Source organism: Tiliqua scincoides, chromosome 5, assembly GCF_035046505.1.
Source record: "Tiliqua scincoides isolate rTilSci1 chromosome 5, rTilSci1.hap2, whole genome shotgun sequence".
NCBI lineage: Eukaryota > Metazoa > Chordata > Lepidosauria > Squamata > Scincidae > Tiliqua > Tiliqua scincoides.
Genome location: NC_089825.1, coordinates 114,206,846 through 114,226,130, shown reverse-complemented (window position 1 = coordinate 114,226,130; position 19,285 = coordinate 114,206,846). Strand labels below are relative to the sequence as shown.

Sequence of the window (19,285 nt, the reverse complement as noted above, 5' to 3'; positions counted from 1 at the left end):
ATCGTCACAATTAAAACTGAGTAGAAGAGTAAGTATCTGAAATGTATGCACCACAGTCCTATATATGTTTATTCAGAACAAAGTTCCAATGCTTTCAGTGAAACTTTTGATCAGATATATATCTTTAGGTCCATATCACTTTCTCTTAATTAGTTGGTCCTTGCTATTCAGTTCTGGCTTCATAATTATTATGTAGCATTTGGGGGAAAAGATAAAACCCAGTAACCCCGCACTGGAGGCCAAGATGGAGAAGATCTCCACGACCACAACAGATTTGCCCTTGGTGCTTAGGTAAGAGGGGACAAAAGACAACCAAACACTGCAAAAGACCAACATGCTGAAAGTGATGAATTTGGCTTCATTGAAACTGTCTGGCAGCTTCCTGGCTAGGAAAGCCACAGTGAAGCTGACAACAGCCAGAAATCCCAAGTAGCCCAGAACACAATAGAACATGGTCAGTGACCCTTCATTGCATTCCAATATGATTTCTTCAGCCAGAGAATTCATGTCCAAATCTGGAAATGGGGGAGTAGTTCCTAGCCACAAGGCACAAATGCAGACTTGAATCAGGGAGCAGGAAAGAACAATGGAGTTGGCCAGTCTTTTCCCCACCCATTTCCTCATTCTTGACCCTGGCTTGGTGGCCATGAAAGCCAGAACCACAATGATGGTTTTGGCCAAGACACAAGAAACGGCCACTGAGAAGATGATGCCAAAAGATGTTTGGCGAAAATAGCAGGTCATTGTCTGTGGTCGACCAACAAATAGCAAGGAGCAGAGGAAGCAAAGCATTAAGGAGAGAAGGAGAAAGTAGGTGAGGTCCCGATTGTTGGCTTTGACCATGGGAGTATTCTGATTCTTAATGAAAATTCCCAGCACCAAAGCAGTCAGCAGAGACAAAGAGAGAGCTAAGGATGACAAAATCATTCCCAAAGTTTCTGAGAAGGAGAGGAAGTTGATTCTCTTGGGCAGGCATTGATCTTTGTTCTTGTTTGGGAATTGATCTTCTGAGCATTTGACGCAATCGTCCATGTCTGAAGAATACAACAGATGGCATGCTGATTTCAATGTTCTTGTGTCTGCCGCCCTGTATTCCATGAAATCTTAATGTTCATCTCCAATCTTCGATGTTTTCTTCTTCGATTGGAAGAAACTACCAATCTTGGAAATATTTAAATACTCAAACCCATTGCATTATATAAGGAAATATTAAAGATAAGTCAAAACAATTGAAATCTTCAACATTGAAACAGTGTTGTAGTCACCGATTAACCTACCAATGACCATCTTTTAATCTTTCTAATGATAGCCTCTCTCCACCAACCAAGTTCTCAGTCAGAGTAAGAGAAGAGGCACCTGCTCAAAATGAGGAGCTCAGTTCTCCCTTCATAGCAATGGGAAAATCTGGTTGGCCATTTCAATAGAACTGGATAGTTGCTCTTTGACCCCACTGCTCTGTCCTGAGATATCCTCAATAGCCAGAATGAAACAGAACATACCCAGTTTGATGGGAGGCTGCAGTTGTCTCCTGTCGCCATTGGCTCATAGTATCAAATACTACCTCCATAGGAGGACAAGTCACCTTATGACCTGTCATGCACTCCCCCCCTTTTAAAATGCCTCAGTAGGACTTATGTCTCCTACCCTTCTGGTGTGAAATCTTCCCATCCGCACATGGAACACAATCGTAGCAACAAAATGGCTGACCTTCCTTGGTTTTTTTGCGGAAGCCTGAATGACAGTTGTCATTGCACTTAGCAATGGGCAACACCTAATTGGGAAGAGAGGAGAAATTATGTCCCTCTTACCCCAACAACAAAGTTCTTTGGAGAGTAAATACTAAATTTCCTTCTCATGGACAAGACAGTAGGGTAATTCATGTAAATTAATGGGGAGATTAGATCATAGATGTTTTTGAACTTTCAACACTGGGAAGGGGTTACTCTGGGTTCCCACAGACCACTATGCTATTATGCAGTTCTGAAATGAAAACAATACAGGAATATGGTGGTGGAGAGGTAAAGGTTGACCCTACCACCTTAGTTATGGTGACAAAATAACTTGAGCATGATCTGAGTGATAACACAGACAAGATACATTTTGTTGTCTTAAGTTACACATATTCATAAGTATATTTGAGATATATTTGGAATGCTGATTCAAAAAAGGGCATCAGTTTTACTCTGTCATGTTTAGTTTTGGAGAGATGGCATAGCCTCACTAGTGAATGGTTCAAACATCGTACTCATGAGGAAATCTTAGCCATGGCATACAAAATCCATATAAAACCACAATAAATTTTGGGGAAAAATGTTTTTCTTTCCCTCAAACTCACAGGCCTATGTAATGGTTCTCCATCAACAGGACAAGATCTCCAAATGAGAGTTTGGGCCCAATCCTGTCCATATCATAGTTGAAACCTACCTGGTTGAACATGTTGTGCCATTTGATGGCCTCAGCATTAATGCTGAACTCCTTGCCTTCTAGAGCCTGTGGGTCCATCCATCCTAGTTTCACTTTTAAGAAGCTTTGGTTGGGGAAAGTAATCCAGTTGATGATATCAAACCCAGCAGCCAATTCACCCTTCTCATTAAAGTAGACCGTGTCCCCAGCAGTATTGTTAAATATGATGCTTTTCAGGAAAGTGTGAAGCTAGATTGGAAGATGAAAGCACAATATAAAGGAGATAGGGAGTTCAGCATGAATTAATCCTCAATTCTAATATTTACACTGTGGTTTTATCTGGTTTTCTGTCCCAAGAGGAAAAAAAAAAAACAAATTCTGTCCCAAGAGGGGAAATAAAACAGGCAGAGGCAGACCTCCCCACGCCCAGGGCAAAGGTTTGCGATGGTGCCCCTCCTGTGGGCTGTGGCCACCCCGTCACAAAACGTTTCCCCCCCCACTCACCTGAGGCTCATGGAGTCTTGCACGACCTCTGCCCATGTCAGGGAACCTCAGAGAGGCTTCCTTGATGCTATAAACTGTGCTTCCGGGAAACCAGAAGCACAGTTTCCGCTCCCATTGGGAGCCTCAGTGAGACTTCTGCGGGGTCCTAGCATCTTGTGCCCAGGGCTTTTACCCCATCAGACCTAATGGCAGGTCCATAACTGAAAGCATAGTATGCAAGAGTTCATACAATAGATGCCTGTCAAAAAGTTAATACTCCTAGAAGATCTCCATTCCTTAAGCAAGCCCATGGGGCTTTTCAAACAGCAGTATGAGTTCTTTGACCATCTCAACGCTGTAGCTCGCTTCCACTTCAATGGTGGAAACCAATATATCCCTGCAGCCCTCCAGGTATTTCAAACAAAAATCCTTAGCCAACTCCTGTATGGAGTTCCCATATGGATTGAGGCTGCGAATAAAGAACTGGAGCAGGTAGCGTCCACTTTTTTTAGGCGCATTTTGGGTGTGCCAAACTTAATTAGGTTATCGACCATGGCCTTGGAACTTGGGATTCATCTCCCTTCCACCATGGTGTGGTCTTTAGCCTTTAAATATTGATTGCGTCTTCATTTAAATCCCCAGCCTGATTCCCTGCTTTATGATCTTCTAAGAGACTCCTACATTTCTTTTTGGCTCAGACTCTTCGAAGCCAAACTTCAATCTGTGGGCATTACCCTTGAATCACTTGCCGATACTGGTCTCAATCAGGCCCATTCCATCATTAAGACCAGACTTTTGGAAGTCGAAACCCAGTTATTATTTTCTAACATTAATCCCACCTGCTCCCCTTATTACTTTAACCTATTACCATTTCCCTGCCGTGTTGCTAACAATTTTTGGGAACTAATCAACCCAAGCAAGAGGCGGGCTTTTATGCTCGCTAGATTTAATATTTTTCCATCCGCAGTCCTTGAGGGAAGATTTCAGAATGTCCCATTTGACAACAGGACTTGCAAATTTTCTGGAACCCGATACGATGGTTCATATTCTATGTCATTGCCCTGCTCTTTGAACACTTTGTGATATCCAATATGTTAGATATGTGATATGTTAGATCCAATTCCATCTGCCTTCTCCGCTGCACCTGATGATCCTCTACATTCCCTTTTGGAAGATAACTCTGTGGCCACCACTGATTTGGTTGCTGACTATTTGTTAGCTGTTATAAGGAAAATACCCTCATGCGCTCTTCCAACTTGAACTCTATGTTGTGAACTGAACCTTTATGTTTTTGTGTCTTGTTTAGAATTTGTTTTTAATGCCAAAAAAGGTTCTGGACTTGACTTGAGTTCTTTGACCAGTGATGGTTCAAAGACTGCACCACAGCTGGAGTAGTCTGAACTGTTGCCACAAGGCAGCAGCAGTTCCAAACTCATGTTGCCGTGGACATTGGGCTCCAATGCTCACAGCAAGTTGGCAGTGGAGGGTGTGGCATGTGTGGCAACTTGCACCAGGATCCTATTCTCTTTCTCATGCCCAGTCCCCACTTTCTTATCAAGTATTAACACCAGCTATGCAGCTGGCATATGTAGACCCCTACGTCATCAGGAGGCATATGGAGAGTTCCTCTCCCAGGCCTTCTGAACACCCTCTCACCACAGAATAAAGCAAACATCTCCTTGGCATGACTATGTACCATAAAATAGCTGAGGATAGAACTGGGCTGTTATTTACATAACATACTTTGTCATGCCACTTAAATCACTTGTCTTTCATTTTCTCATTTTCTTCTTATTTATTTCTCAGCCAATAGAAACCAACATAACCTAGAATTAAAACCAACCTGCTCCAATTGTATTAGCTACAAATTGAACTCAATTTAAGGTTCACAGGTTGAGCATTATCACTGACACAGATTCAAATTGACCATTTGTGGCTGCTGGAGCTTACCCAGAGGAAAGGAGAAAAATCTATCCTTACCTTGTGGAGATGTCCAGCAGCCAAAACTCCCCCGAATTATGTGGCATTGCTGCACAGCAGTTTAGTTAGGATTGGCCTGCCCATTAAGACTGAGCTGTGAATCAGTTAGTATAATCCCCTCATCAAATGCTAACATTCAACAGATGAGAAGATGATTGCTCTTGATGTGAAATAGTACCTGCCAAGGTTGCACATTCAGAGGATCTGGTCTTCCTCTCTCAGCTCTTCCACTGAGTTTTAGCTTGGATGGGTGCATCTTGTGAACAGCATGAACTATGGCATAGATGGCATTGTAGATGCTGTAACTTTGCCCCATTATGCTTGCCTCAAAAAGAGTGGTGGGAAGGTTGCCTAGCCTCTCTTGCCCTGTACATAGATCAGTGGTGTTTTCATGTTCCTCCAAATCAGAAAATAAACAGTTGAATGCCTGTTCCCAGAAGACTTTGAGAAAGCCATCCCCTTTTGGAGACTGAGGGCGTAAGCTCTGGAAGAACTGTGCAAACCCCAGAACCTCATTGGAGTGAACAGCAAAAGACAAGGCACCATCAAAGGTTTGTATATCATTATCCCTGAAAAATGTATCTGCTGCGAGATACCACTGAGCAGTCATGATCCACACTTTACCAGTTAAAACCTTTGTAACATCTTCAAATAAGGAATGCAGATATATCAACGTCATCAGAAACATTATGGTCTGATGACTTGCATTTACAATATTTACTTTGACATCGGAGCTCATGATTGAAATAGCCTGTGCACGGAGGGAGTCAATTGAACTCAATATGTCTATAGCTTGGGATACAGTGGATGTTTTTTCACTGAAGGCTGAGCAGATGCCATTCTGGGCAAGCATGGAAGTCAATGTCTGCAAGAAATTTTCCCCGTTATCGTCATCTGCTGTTATGAGACCAACCCAGGTCCATAGGAAATGGAGAAGTAAATGCACAATCCCCCTGTATTGATGTTCTTCGTTGGGGACCATCCGGTAGAAAGAAGGGAACTGGGTTTTAACATCCATCACTGGAGCTAATATACAATATGCAATCTAAACAAATGAAATAATGTAATAATAAAACAGATCACATTAATGATCAATGAGACAATTCTTTTCCAAATATCTGCTGCTGTGAAATTCATGAGGTTTAAGGAAAATAAAAGAACTGGAGAAAAGGTTCACAATTCTTTGTGTACATACACAGAAAACCTTTTTGTAGAATTGTACAACTTACAACAATTTCTTATACTTTTTTTTGACCCAGTCAGATATTTTATTCAATCAAATCAGAGTGATTATGCTTCACATACCCACAAAGTGGAGGAAATGCAAAAACATTTTTCTTATTTGAACATATCTTTCACTTTAGTGTTCTTTGCATATTTCTCCTTTCTGCTTACACTCCTTACCAGAAAAAAACAGAATTGACAAAAAGGAAGGAAGGAAGGAAGGAAGGAAGGAAGGAAGGAAGGAAGGAAGGAGGATATTCTGAAATGATAAGCAATAGTTCACACTGTCATACTACCTGTGGGTACTTGTAGATTCCTAAGACAGTAGCCATGTGACGGGAGATCTCAGAATCTAGTCCTCCAATGACAGCTACCATATTCTTCTGCTTCTCACATTTGAAGTTGGGGACTGTGTGTTTCCGGGTGGAAAGAAGATTCAGGATGTTCTGATAAGTCATTCTTTCATCGAGGTAACTGTTATAAATTTGGAAACCCAGGCTGACATTGGGCAAGATCTCAGGGTTGTCATTGATCTCCTTGACAGCATATACCAAGGACAGGACATGTTGGTAGATTTTTGGCTTTCCACTAAAAGAAGAATTGAACAATGTGTAAGACAAATATTGAATTCTGCATGGAGGAGTTGATTGAGAGCATGACATAGTGTTCTGAAGGTGGACCTATCTTCACACTTATAGAACATGGTAAACACAGATTTGAGTTCTATGGGATACCTTGCAGCTTATTTTAAGATAAGGTGGGTATTTCACCTCATCTCTTTATCAACTGGCCTGGCCCACAAACGTCCCATAGGATGCAGTAGCCAGTCTTCAGGCAGACGTGCATGCTCTGTGTCAGCTGGACTGGCTTGTAAGTGTAAGTCACTCCCATTAATATTCATAAGAGCCCATTCATGTCCAACTTTCCAGTGCTGATGCAGCCATGCCAACAGGGCTGTGCTTCATTCTCAGGGGAGGCAGACATGGAGGCCTCATCAAGGTAAGGCAACATTTGTATCGCCAGTTTGTGTTCCTTTTCTGGCCTAGTGCATGTCAAGTAGGAAAGAAAATAGTTTCCTTACATAAATTCATTCGCAGTCATCATGTTTGGGTTTTGGGTGAAAGAGAGCTCATCAAATATGCAGCCAAACAGAGTCACAATCGCTCCAATGGATAAGTCTCCTGCCTTATAATACTCATGGGGCATTTGGAAGGGATCGATTCTGGCACACAGAGTGCTCTTGCCTTCGGTTTTAGGCAGCCACATAAAGAGCAACAGGAGTGGGAGCATCCCTGCAATCCTGTAGCTAATTTGGATTCAGATGACACAAACTCTCTCTCATTCAGCATCAGTCGTTCCTTCAATTTCTGAATTATCTGGATGAAGGAGAAAGGACTTGGTTCAGACTGTTGCAGTTCCACCTGCCTGGAGTCCCTCAACTCATATCTGAATGTTTCAGGGACACCTTATATCATTTGTCAGGTTCCGCTATTCATCCTGACTGTTGCCTCAAACACTCCAAGTGGGATTTGGCATAGTGAAGGATGAATTTGAGGAACTGGAGTTAATTACGTGGTTCTAAATCATGTCCCTGGAGTATTGTGATGCTCGAGGCACTGCTTGAAGTAGAAGGGAAATGAAAACATGCTTGTTCGGTCTCAACAGGGTCCAGCAGCAGTGATATCTTTGGTACAAGCCAGAAGTGACTTTTGATCCATGAAGTTGAATGAGGCAGAAGAAAGGGGAGAGGATTTGTCAGGTTCCGGTGCTGGTGCTGGTGAACCTGTCCCCTTGCCAGACCCAGTCTGCCTTCTTCCCCATTCCATCTCCTCCCGTTTCTGCCCCTCCCCATCTTACTGCATCCTCTGCACTGTCTTGACTGTGGCAGTGGTCATCCCTGGTCTGTTGTGGCAGTTTCAGTCTGTGGCCAGGCCACATCCGAGTCACTTTTGTTTATGCCACTGAAACACCTATTCCAGTCACATAAAGACCCTTTAGGATTGGACAAAATTTATCAACAGCATATTGAGAGTTAAGCCTAAAGCAGGAGATAGGTCTTTCAGGAAGTCCACCTTACGTTATGAACATTTATCATAAAGCAGCAGAATAGGGAACAGAAGCGGGAATCCCTCTGAGCTTCAGAAAGGCTACAGCAGACTAAAGATGAGTCATTCGCCTCCCCCATGCCCCCATCTTCTTCTCCGCTGACTGGAAGTCTGCACGACCACTGAGCAGCAGAACTCTGGTGTCCAAAGTTGGCCAGCGATGGGTTAGTACCAGTGCTCCACTAGCGCTGGGGCCCGCAAACTTGTTTTACGGCATGTTTGCAGCAGTGCTTGCTGGCGGTGAACTGAATTGGATTGGGCCTGGCTTCATTAATCATTGTATTAGACAGTCATCAATAAAATAGTGGAGGAAGAAAACCCTAAACTGGGAAACATGGATGTGTTTTTGGATACAATTTCAAAACTTTGCTTCAAGGTCAGAATCCCAATGTGAAAAGGTTGGAGTAGGAGTCAGCTGAAGTATGAACGCTGCAATATTATGTACATTGATTGATAATAAATCATTTTTTCCTTAGATAAAAAAGAACTCTAACAACCCAATCATATAAACACAACACTATAGCATGCAGCCATATCAAAGGAGTGTGCACTGCATGCTGTGGTGGATGGCATGACCAGAAGGCCAATGAGAAGCACGTAAAAACCTACCGGATTCTGGTCAATATGGGCACCTGATCTGGGCTGGTGAACTATCAGGGCATATCTCGTACTCACACGGCACCATTGCGCATGACAGTGGTATGACTTTCATGCTGCCACATGAAGGCAGTGGGTTGCAAGATCCAATGCCATTGGTCCTCCTTATATTTTTTTATCACTTTCTCCTAATCAGCTGCTCCTTGCTGTTCAGCTCAGGCCTCAGAATAATTATATAGCATTTGGGGAAAAAGATAAAAAACAGTAACCCAGCACTAGAGACTAAGATGGAGAAGATCTCCACAGCCGCCACAGATTTGCCCTTGGTGCTCAGGTAGGATGGAACAAAAGACAGCCACACACTGCAAAAGACCAACATGCTGAAGGTGATGAACTTGGCTTCATTGAAACTGTCTGGCAACTTCCTGGCTTGGAAAGCCACAGTGAAGTTGACAATGGCCAGAAATCCCAGGTAGCCCAGAACACAATAAAACATGGCGTGTGACCCTTCATTGCATTCCGCTATGATTTCTTCAGTCAGAGAATGCACATCGGAATCAGGGAATGGAGGAGCAGTGCAGAGCCACACTGCACAAATGTTTGCTTGAATCAGGGAGCAGGAAAAAATAATGGAGTTGGCCAAACTTTTCCCCACCCATTTCCTCATCCTGGATCTTGGCTTGGTGGCCATGAAAGCCAGAACCACAGTGATGGTTTTGGCCAAGATGCAAGAAACAGCCACTGAGAAGATGATTGCAAAAGATGTTTGGCGTAAATAACATGTCACTGTCTGAGGCCAACCAATGAATAATAAGGAGCAGAGGAAGCAAAGCAATAGGGAAAAGAGGAGAGAGTAGGTGAGGTCCCGATTGTTGGCTTTGACGATGGGAGTGTTCTGATTTTTAAAGAAAATTCCCAGCACCAAAGCTGTGAGCAGAGATAAAGAGAGAGCTAAGGATGACAAAATCATTCCCAAAGTTTCTGAGTAGGAGAGGAAGTTGATTCTCTTGGGAAGGCACTGGTTTTTGTTCTTGTTTGGAAAGCGATCTTCTGAGCATGTGAAACAATCATCCATGTCTGAAAAGTAAAACAGATGATTAAAAAAAAACCTTAAACAATTGAAATTTTCAACACTGAAACAGTGCTGCAAGCATTCATTAACACATTTGTGAGGGGAAAAGGAGGCACCGACTCAGTTGCCATGATCTCACACCACTACCGGGAAGGAAAGGGTTTTTCTTAACTTACCTGGGTGTCGCTATGGCTTTCCTGAGGGTATGGGGAACATGAGACCCACTCGCCAGGCCTTCCCACACGTGTGAACTACTGTAAATGCTGTATAAGCTACTTCTGCTTATATAAGATTCCCCCAATAACTTTATCCTTAATATTTCTTCGTGGATTATCTTGTATTCAGTGGTGTTTCCTGGGGAAACTACTAACTATGTTGTTCGGAAACTACTTTTCTCTGGCATATACTTCTAATAATTCACAGAACGGCCATACTGAGTCACTGACGTACTTGTGAAAGTGAAGGATTCCTACAGAGTACATCTCGAGTGAGTACATTTTTCCATTGTATTTCCCATCTCTCTTTTACCCAACTCTCTGTCAAGAGCAAGTGGATACTGACAGTTGCATCCCTTTGACCCCACTGCACTGTGTTGAGAACTCCCTGGAGAGAAAGAAACACATCCAGGTTGATGCAGTAGTCTCCTGTTGCCATTGGCACATTGCATCAAATCTGCCCCCATAAGAGGACAACAGCTCAATCCTAAATTGCCTGGTGCCCACAACTCAAAAGGCGCCAAAATGGTGACCACCATATCCACTGCATCAGGCTGGTGCTGGGAGTCTCCTTTGGAAGGAAACATTTTCCTCTTTTCCCTGGCTAACTTGGCCATGGCACCAATGGATCTCCTTGAATCTACACCCGCTTTTGTGCTTGACTACCCATATTGGGCTGCCCGGACTGGGACAGAGGTTAGGATTCAGTGCAGGTCCTGCTGTCATCTCTACCTCCTGGGACTGCTCCTCCCCTCCCCCACCCTCCATACACCCTTCTCAGCCCACTCCCTGCTTCCCCCCACCCTAAAAATACTACAGCTGACTGGTGCTGCAGAAGCGTCATCTATTCACGCAGCACTGAGGCTCAGCTGAGGCTGACTGACACTGGCCTCCTCTTGAGTGCCACAAACGTGCTTTCCCCCTTTGATAATGCCTCAGGAGGACTTGTGTCTCCTACCTTTCTGGTCTGAAATCTTCCCATCTGCACATGGAACACAATCGTAGCAACAAAACTGCTGTCCCTCCTTCGTTTTTTTGTGGAAGCCTGGATGGCAGTTGTCATTACACACAGCAAGAGGCATCACCTATTCAGAAGAGAGGAGAAATTATGCCCATTGTACTCTAACAACATACTTCAGACAGCAAATACAAAATTTCTTTCTCATGGACAATGTGCATTTAAATTCACAAGAAGATTAGAACATGGATGGTTTATGTCTTTCAACACTGGGCATTTTTTTAAGTGGTGCTCCTCTTATATTAAGCATGGGAAGAGGAAGAGCCACTATTCCGCCCGGCACAGTGACTTTTCTAGAGGCTGCTGGTGTTCTTCTCCATCTTTTTCAGGATGTGAGCTCTTTTGTGATAGGGAACCATTTATTTATTTGATTTTCTCTCCAATCCGCACTGTGAAATGATTTATTGAAAAGTGGTATATAACAATTATTTACAGAATAAAATTATTCCAGTTGTTGTTGGCACCCTAATCCAGGCCAAATTTAGACATCAACGAAGTTGTGCATATTTTTTCATTGGGAAAAAAAAAGTCTCCCCAGAAGTGGAAGATCTCCTTTCATTCCAAGCTCCATTTCTTTCATCTGGATCTCGACTGCCTGCATCCCAATTTTTCCTTCAAACTTCTGTGCATGTTCAGAAAGATGGGTTATTGCCAGGATGATAGAATTTGAGGCATGGCACTTAACTGAAAATCAAAATTAAGTCAAAAGCATCTGGCAGCATGCCGGATGCCAGAGTGTGGAGTAGAATGAAGAAAACTGGGAAAGCAGTGGCAGAAAAGGACAGGAATACTATGCATTTTATGTCCCAGATTAAAATCTGTTTGGGAGAAAAATTACGCTCATTGTGTGCAGTGGCCCACTGCAAAAAGTGCTTCTTCTGACATGAGACCAGTATTTATTGCATTCTGTGATCATTTTAAAGACTCATTTGGCATTTTAGCGAAATCACTAAAACAAATTATCCTAGGCGGATCAGATCTTTTATCATAGGTCATTATTGAAGCACATTTCTTTTGAGCATGGCAAATTATACTCATAGATGAATGCCACCTGGTTAAATATGTTGTGCCATTTGATGGCCTCGCCATTAATGCTGAACGCCTTGTCTCCGGGAGCCCAGGGATCCATCCATCCTAGTTTCACTTTTGCGAAGCTTTGGTTGGGGAAAGTAATCCAGTTGATGATATCGAACCCAGCAGCCAATTCACCCTTTTCATTAAAGTAGACTGTGTCCCCAGCAGTATTGTTAAATGTGATGCTTCTCAGGAAAGAGTGAAGCTAGATTGGAAGAAGCAAACATACTAGAAAAGCAATAGTAATTTCAGCATTTATTGATCTTTTATTCTATTTATAAGTCGTTTAGTTTTGTCTCTCATGAGAAAAAAAAAGAAAATAGAAAAAAGGAGAGAAAGAGAAAACATTTTCAAGAGAAAAAAAATCACACTAAAAGCCTGGTATGCAAGAGGTCATACAATAGTTGCTTGACAAAAAAAAAAAAAAAAAAAAAAATACTCTTCTAGAACTGCTCCTTTCCTTTCTCAACCCCATGGGACTTTTTGTGAAGAAAAGACTAAACAGGCATTCCCTGATGTCCACAGTGGACATTTTGCCACCCCCCCCCCCGTGGTTCCCTGAAACTGGGAATACTGGGGACTCACCCACACTCTGGAGGTGAGCTATGCTCCCCTTGCCTCCAGAAGGTCTTCTGTTCCTTGAAGAGGCCATGAGCATCTGGCCGTGGCTTCTGCAGGTCTAAGAATGACTGCTTCAATTAGAAAAAAGTTTTTCAGCAAAACTGGAAGTGATTTTTTTATTCCTTTAAAAGGAATTATGAGGGAAGGCGAAGCCACTGAGGGCTTCCAGAGAGCGCATAGAAGGAGTGCGGAGAGTCCAGATACATGAAACTGTGAATATAGGATATGCGCATACAGGGCCCTCCCTGTACTATTCCCTGTGGGGCGATGAAGCTGCACAGTTATGGTTTCTGCTGTGCGCTGTGCGATATTTTTAGCTGCTGACGGTCTCGTCAGGGAAAGGGGACACATTCCCTCTTGCCCCAGATAAACCTGAGGAGCTGCTATGGGGCAACTCAATCCTGTGCCTGATCAATTCCTGGTGCAAGTCCACATTGCTCCTTGAAGGTGGATCAGGCCCTGCATGGGTCTTGGGATTTGACAAGGTCTTCCATTGCTGAACTAACTCATTCCAGGGCCTGATCCATCCAACCCCCACCCCATCATCTCACTGTTCCACCATCCCCTGCCCCATTCCACCCTCTGTGCTGGGGTTACCTGCTCCTGCAGGCCTTCCAATGTTCAACAGCATTTGCGGGAAGGTAGGAACCTTCCCTCCAGGATCCTGCTGGAATGCAGGATACTTTCCTCCAGCTTTATTATTATTATTATTATTATTATTATTAATAATAATAATAATAATAATAATAATAATAATAATAATAATAATAATAATAATAATAATAATAATGATAATATTACAGGTATTTCTATACCGCCTTTCTTGGTCCTCAGATTTCTCCTTAGACATTATTCAAGGCGGTTTACATAGGCAGGCAATTTAAATCCCCGTAGGGATTTTTACAATTTGAACGAAGGTTCTATCTTTCGAAGAAACCACAACATTCAGATGTTCCTTTCTTGATCTGGTCGAACATTCTGGCCTCCATCCTCCCACACTCAGAGCATATGGAGTAACTTGGCTCAGCTTGTCAGCTGCTTCAAGGTTGCACGGTGCCGGTGGCCTCGAACTGGCGACCTTTGGATTTTATCTTCAGGCAAATGGAGGCTCAACCCTCTAGACCAGACTTCCTACCTTTACAGCTCCTTTTCAGCAGCCTGCACCAAGGAAACTCACATTCCTCTGGTGCTACCCTTAGTTAGAATTGGGCCATGAATGTGTCGGTATAATCCCCTTATAAATATTAACAGCCAGTAGAGTAGCCATGAGAATGACATTGTTCAGGATGTAAATAGTACCTGCCAAGGTTGCAGATTCAGATGATCCCATCTTCCTCTCTCAATTCTTCCATTGACTTTTGGCTTGAATGTGTGCATCTTATGGACAGCATGTGCAGTGGCATAGATGGCATTGTAGATGCTATAACTTTGACCAATTATGCTTGCCTCAAAAAGAGTGGTGGGAAGGTTCTCTAGTCTCTCTTGCCCTGTACATAGATCAGTGGTGTCTTCAGGTTTGTCAGAATCAGAAAATAAACAGTTGAATGCCTGTTCCCAGAAGACCTTGAGAAAGCCATCTCCTTTTGGAGACTGAGGGTGTAAACTCTGGAGGAACTGTGCAAAACCCAGAACTTCATTGGAGTGAACAGCAAATGACAAGTCACCATCAAATATTTGTATGTCATTATCCCTGTACAACGTATCTGCTGCGAGATACCACTGAGCAGTCATGATCCACACTTTACCAGTCAAAACCTTGGTAACAGCTTCAAATAAGGAATGCAGATATATCAACATCATCAGAAATATTGTGGTCTGATGACTTGCATTTACAATATGTACTTTGACATTGGAGCTCATAATTGAAATAGCCTGTGCAGGGAGGGATTCAATTGAACTCAATGTGTCTATACCTTGGGATGTAGAAGGTTTTTTTTTCACTGAAGGCTGAACAGATGCCATTCTGGGCAAGCATGGAAGTCAACGTCTGCAAGAAATTTTCCCCGTTATCGTCATCTGCTGTTATGAGGCCAACCCAGGTCCATAGGAAATGGAGAAGTAAATGCACAATTCCCCTGTATTGATGTTCTTCGTTGGGGACCATCCGGTAGAAGGAAGGGAACTGGGTTTTAACATCCCTCACTGGAGCTACAACACAATATGCAATCTAAACAAGCAAAAAATAGTAGGAATGGATCACATGAATGCTGAATGAGCATGTTCCCTTCCAAATATCAACAGTTGTGAAATATTTGATGTTAAAGAACAAAAGAATTTGAAAGAAAATGTTCACAATATTTTGATATTCAGAAAGCTACTTTATAGCTTTATAGTATCAATTCATAAAAAAATTTACGCTTTATTGCTCCCACTAGATATTTTATTCAATCAAATCACAGAGTGATTCTGCTTCACATGAATAAAGTGGAAGGAAATAGAAATTCTTAATCCAAACTATCTTTCAATTTAGTATTCTTTGCACATGTCTCTTTTCTGCTTACAGTCCTAGCCAGGTTAATTGATATTTAAAAAAAAAAAAAAAAAAAAGCAGGCATGAAGATTTTTCTGAAAGGATAAGCATTAGTTCAAGTGGGGAAGCTTCATAGTCCAGACTGTCATTCTACCTGTGGGTACTTGTAGATTCCTAAGACAGTAGCCATGTGACGGGAGATCTCAGAATCAAGTCCTCCAATGATAGCTACCATATTCTTCTGCTTGTCACATTTGAAGTTGGGGACTGTGTGTTTCTGGGTAGAAAGAAGATTCAGGGTGTTCTGGTAAGTCATTCTTTCATTGAGGTAACTGTTGTAAATTTGGAAACCAAGGCTGACATTGGGTAATATCTCAGGTTTTTCATTGATCTCCTTGACAGCATATACCATGGACAGAACTTGCAGGTATCCTTTTGGTTTCCCACTAAAAGGAGGAATTAAATAACGTGTAAGACAAATATTGGACTCTGCAGGGAGGAGTTGTTTGAGAGCATGACATTGTGTTCAGAAGATTTGCATATTTGCACACTTAGAGAAAACAGTAAAAGCAGAATGACATAAATAATTTAAATAGTGTACTTTCAAAAAAAAAAATTCCACATGGCTATTGTTTGTGACTCTGTCATATGTCTTCCCAGTTTTCTTTTGTTAAATCTACAGAATAAGAAACATACTCCACTCAGGTGATTGGAAATAAAATTCATGGACACAAGTCAGTCTAAAGTAACGGACCAATTCTATTTCTTTTTAAAACCAGTGTACTATGGGGTTCACTAGCACAGTGATACACTGTGGTGGATACACTATCAGTCTGTGCCATGCTGCTGTTGGTGTAGCAGCTACAAGCAGTGCAGCTGCAGAGACCAGGTTATTCCAGGAAAGGGCAGGATCAGGATGGGGATCAGGGTACATTGTGTTAGGGATTGGGGCAGATGGGGAGAGATGGAGAAGGGTTGTAGCAGAACCAGTGGCCACTGTGTCAGGAAGCCCCATACCAGAACTGGCATAGATCTACGGTGTCGAAGACCTGCATGCTTTGTGTCAGCTGTAATAAACTGTGTAAGTGTAAGTAGCTCCGATTAACTTTAATAAAAGCCTAATCCTATCCAACTTGCATATGCTGATGCAGCCATGCCAAGAGGGCTGTGCTTCATTCTGTAGGCAGAATGAAGGCATACACGGAGGCCTCCACAAGGTAAGGGAAGATTTGCATTACCAGTTTGTGTTCCTGTTCTTTCCTAGTGAATGTCATGTAGGAAACAAAACAGTTTTCTTACATAAATTCATTCGCAGTCATCATGTTTGGGTTTTGAGTCAAAGAGAGATCATCAAATATGCAGCCAAACAGAGTCACAATCGCTCCAATGGATAAGTCTCCTGCCTTATAATACTTATGGGACATTTGGAAGGGATCGATCCTGGCACACAGAGCGCTCTTGCTTTCAGTTTGAGGCAGCCACAGAAAGAACAACAGGAGTGGAAACATCCTTGCAATCCGGAAGCTAATCTGAATTCAGATTACTCAAACTGTTTCTCATTCAGCATCAGTTGTTCCTTCAATCTCTGTGAATTTTCTGGATGAAGGGGAAAGGACTTTGTTCAGACTGGTGCAGTACCGCCTGCCTGGCATCCCTCAACTCATATCTGAATGTCTTAGGGATACTTTATATCATTTGTCAGGCTCTGCTAATCATCCTATCGGTTGCCTCAAACATCCAAGTGGGATTTGGCAATGTGAAGGATGAATTCGAAAAACTGGTGTTAATTACATGGTTCTAAGTTGTGTCCCTGGAGTATTGTGATGCTCGAGGCACCACTTGAAAAAAAATGGAGATGAAAACATGTTTGTTTGATCTCACCAGAATTTGCTGCGAAATTTCATATGCTCCAGATGACTGGGGGGGGGGGAGTATTGTAAGACATTGGAGGAGACAGAGAGAGAAAGTTCAAGTATTTGAGACTGAAATGTCCCTGCATTACTTGCTTGTCTCTTTTCCTTGCATTGCAGCCAGTGCTTCTCAAACTGTTGGTCACTATCCACTTGGCGGGCTATGGCCCGATGCTGGAGGCTTACAAATTCAGGAATCTCAAGTCATTCACCCACCTGACACTAATCATACATTCGGGTTCCTTTAATGTTTATTATTTTTGGTGTTTCCCTACCTCTTAAGGGGGTTTTCAGTCAGCTGAGGCAGTGATGCAGTCATCAGCTGACTCTGACGTGAACCGAGTGAATTGACCAGCTCCGTTTTATTACCTTCATGCAGTCTGTTTTCTTAATCACTGCAGCAGTGATATCGCTGGCACGAGCCAGCACTGACCCGTAATCTGTGAAGGTGGATCAGGCACAGGAAGGGGAATCGGATTCCTCAGATGCCACTGCTGATGAACCTGTCCCATTGCCAGGTCAATCTGCCCTCTTTCCCATCACATATCCTTCCCTTTCTGCCACGCTTACACTCCTCCCACCCTATTGCACCCCCTGCAGTTACTTAACCGTATTAGTGGGCATCCCCTATCTGTTGTCACAGCTTGAGGCAGCAGCCAGGTCACAGCTGAGTCATTTTGTTTATGCTGCTAGAACACTCCTTCAGTGGCATAGAGGCCCACTAGGATTGGGCCATAAGCTATCACCAGCACACTGAGAGTTCAGCTTAAGCAGAGGACAGGTCTTTCACTCAGTCAATGTTCTATTAAGTGAATTCATCCTAAAGAAGCAGAAGGGAACAGAAGCAGAATTCCCTGTGAATTTGGGAATCGCTACAGCAGACTTAAGACCATCTGTCACCTTTGGGACCTGGGTAGTGCCAGATGATGAGACACCTGGGCTATCTGGAGTCCTGTGCCAGACTGAGGTGCCATTGCTCAAGCTTAGGTAACTGCAGCTCAGAGCAGTCACCATGTGCTGGCTAATTGGATGTGAGCTCACTTCGCTTTGCCCTGCACCTGGAGGTGCATTAAGAGCACAGTCTACTGTCTTAGAGCCCAGTCCTGCTTCCCAGCGCCCAGGGCTGCAGCTGCACCAAAATGGCTACCGCTGCATTCCATGGGGTTGGGAAGCGGCATTGCGTCTACTTGGGTTAAGGGAGTGCAATCTCCATTACCCGTGTAATCTCCAGGAGGCAACTGCTAATGAGAGGGCACAGATTCAAGGAGACCCTATCCCGGATGGCTTGGGTGATAGGACATGGCAGCAGGGCCTGCCACCCTCCTCCCACCCTGCTCCCTCCCCTGTCACACTTCCCCATGCCCTAGAACACCTTCTCCCCCTCCGACTGAGCCAGCTCCAGCATCCGCCTGGCGCAAGCTGTTGCAGATGATCCTTATGGCACATTTGCGACAATGCGTGCCAGAGCTGGGTTAGTGCACAGGCCAATGGATCAGGCCCTTACTCAGAGTTTACCATGATGCCTGCTCTGCAGTCCTGGACACCAGTGGGGGACCTCAGCACCTTTGCTAGATTCTCACCCTACGCAAAACCAGCAAGGCTACCCCCAACCCCAAGCTAATTGAGTCCCTCTGCCTTACGATGACAAGAAAACATTTTCATGCTGCTCTCATGGAGTAGGTTAAATAAGAAGACTCCAGGTGATAGTACTGAAGCATCAGTAAAATTGTGGAGGAAAGAAACCGTCAACTGGGAAACATGGAAGCATCTCTGGATACAATTTCATAACTTTGATACGAGTAAAAGGGAACTAAAATTTACAACCTGCAATCCTATGCATATTTATTCATAATAAATCCCATTTCCCTTAGATAAGAATGATCAGAGTCCAGTCGTATCAACAGTACGCTATAGCATGCATCCATAACAATGGAGTGTGTGGGCAGCATGACAAGAATGCCAACAAGAGGTTAAAAAACAAAACACTGAATTGTGGCCACTGGGGGCTTCCTCAGACACACAACAGCTGTATAGCTGGCAAAGATCTGCAGAGAAGAAGGGGGTGGGGCAGGATGGAAAATGGGGGATAGGGGGGATAGAAAAAGTGTGCACT

The 19,285-nt window shown here is 43.3% G+C and overlaps 1 protein-coding gene across 1 annotated transcript; it reads right to left on the bottom strand.

Annotated features, from left to right (window-relative positions):
* Nucleotides 1–135: 135 nt before the first annotated feature.
* Nucleotides 136–16,317, bottom strand: LOC136653256 (vomeronasal type-2 receptor 26-like). Its single transcript, XM_066630165.1, has 7 exons — nt 16,280–16,317; nt 15,417–15,708; nt 14,706–14,779; nt 6,387–6,678; nt 2,425–2,652; nt 1,645–1,771; nt 136–1,034 (listed from the first exon to the last, which is right to left on the bottom strand). The coding sequence occupies exons 1-7, from the start codon at nt 16,315–16,317 to the stop codon at nt 136–138; spliced, it is 1,950 nt and encodes a 649-aa protein (XP_066486262.1).
* Between the last annotated feature and the right edge of the window lie 2,968 nt (nt 16,318–19,285).

Bases quoted from the DNA above. Each gene is read 5' to 3' on its own strand.
- LOC136653256 (XM_066630165.1), bottom strand. From the start codon at position 16,317: ATGCAGGTCTTCGACACCGTAGATCTATGCCAGTTCTG. The intron at 14,780-15,416 runs GTAGAATGACAG...AATTTCTTGCAG, and splicing joins GAATCTACAAGTACCCACAG to ACGTTGACTTCCATGCTTGC. The intron at 6,679-14,705 runs GTATAGACACAT...TTCTTCTTTTAG, and splicing joins AAAACCTTCTACATCCCAAG to TGGAAAGCCAAAAATCTACC.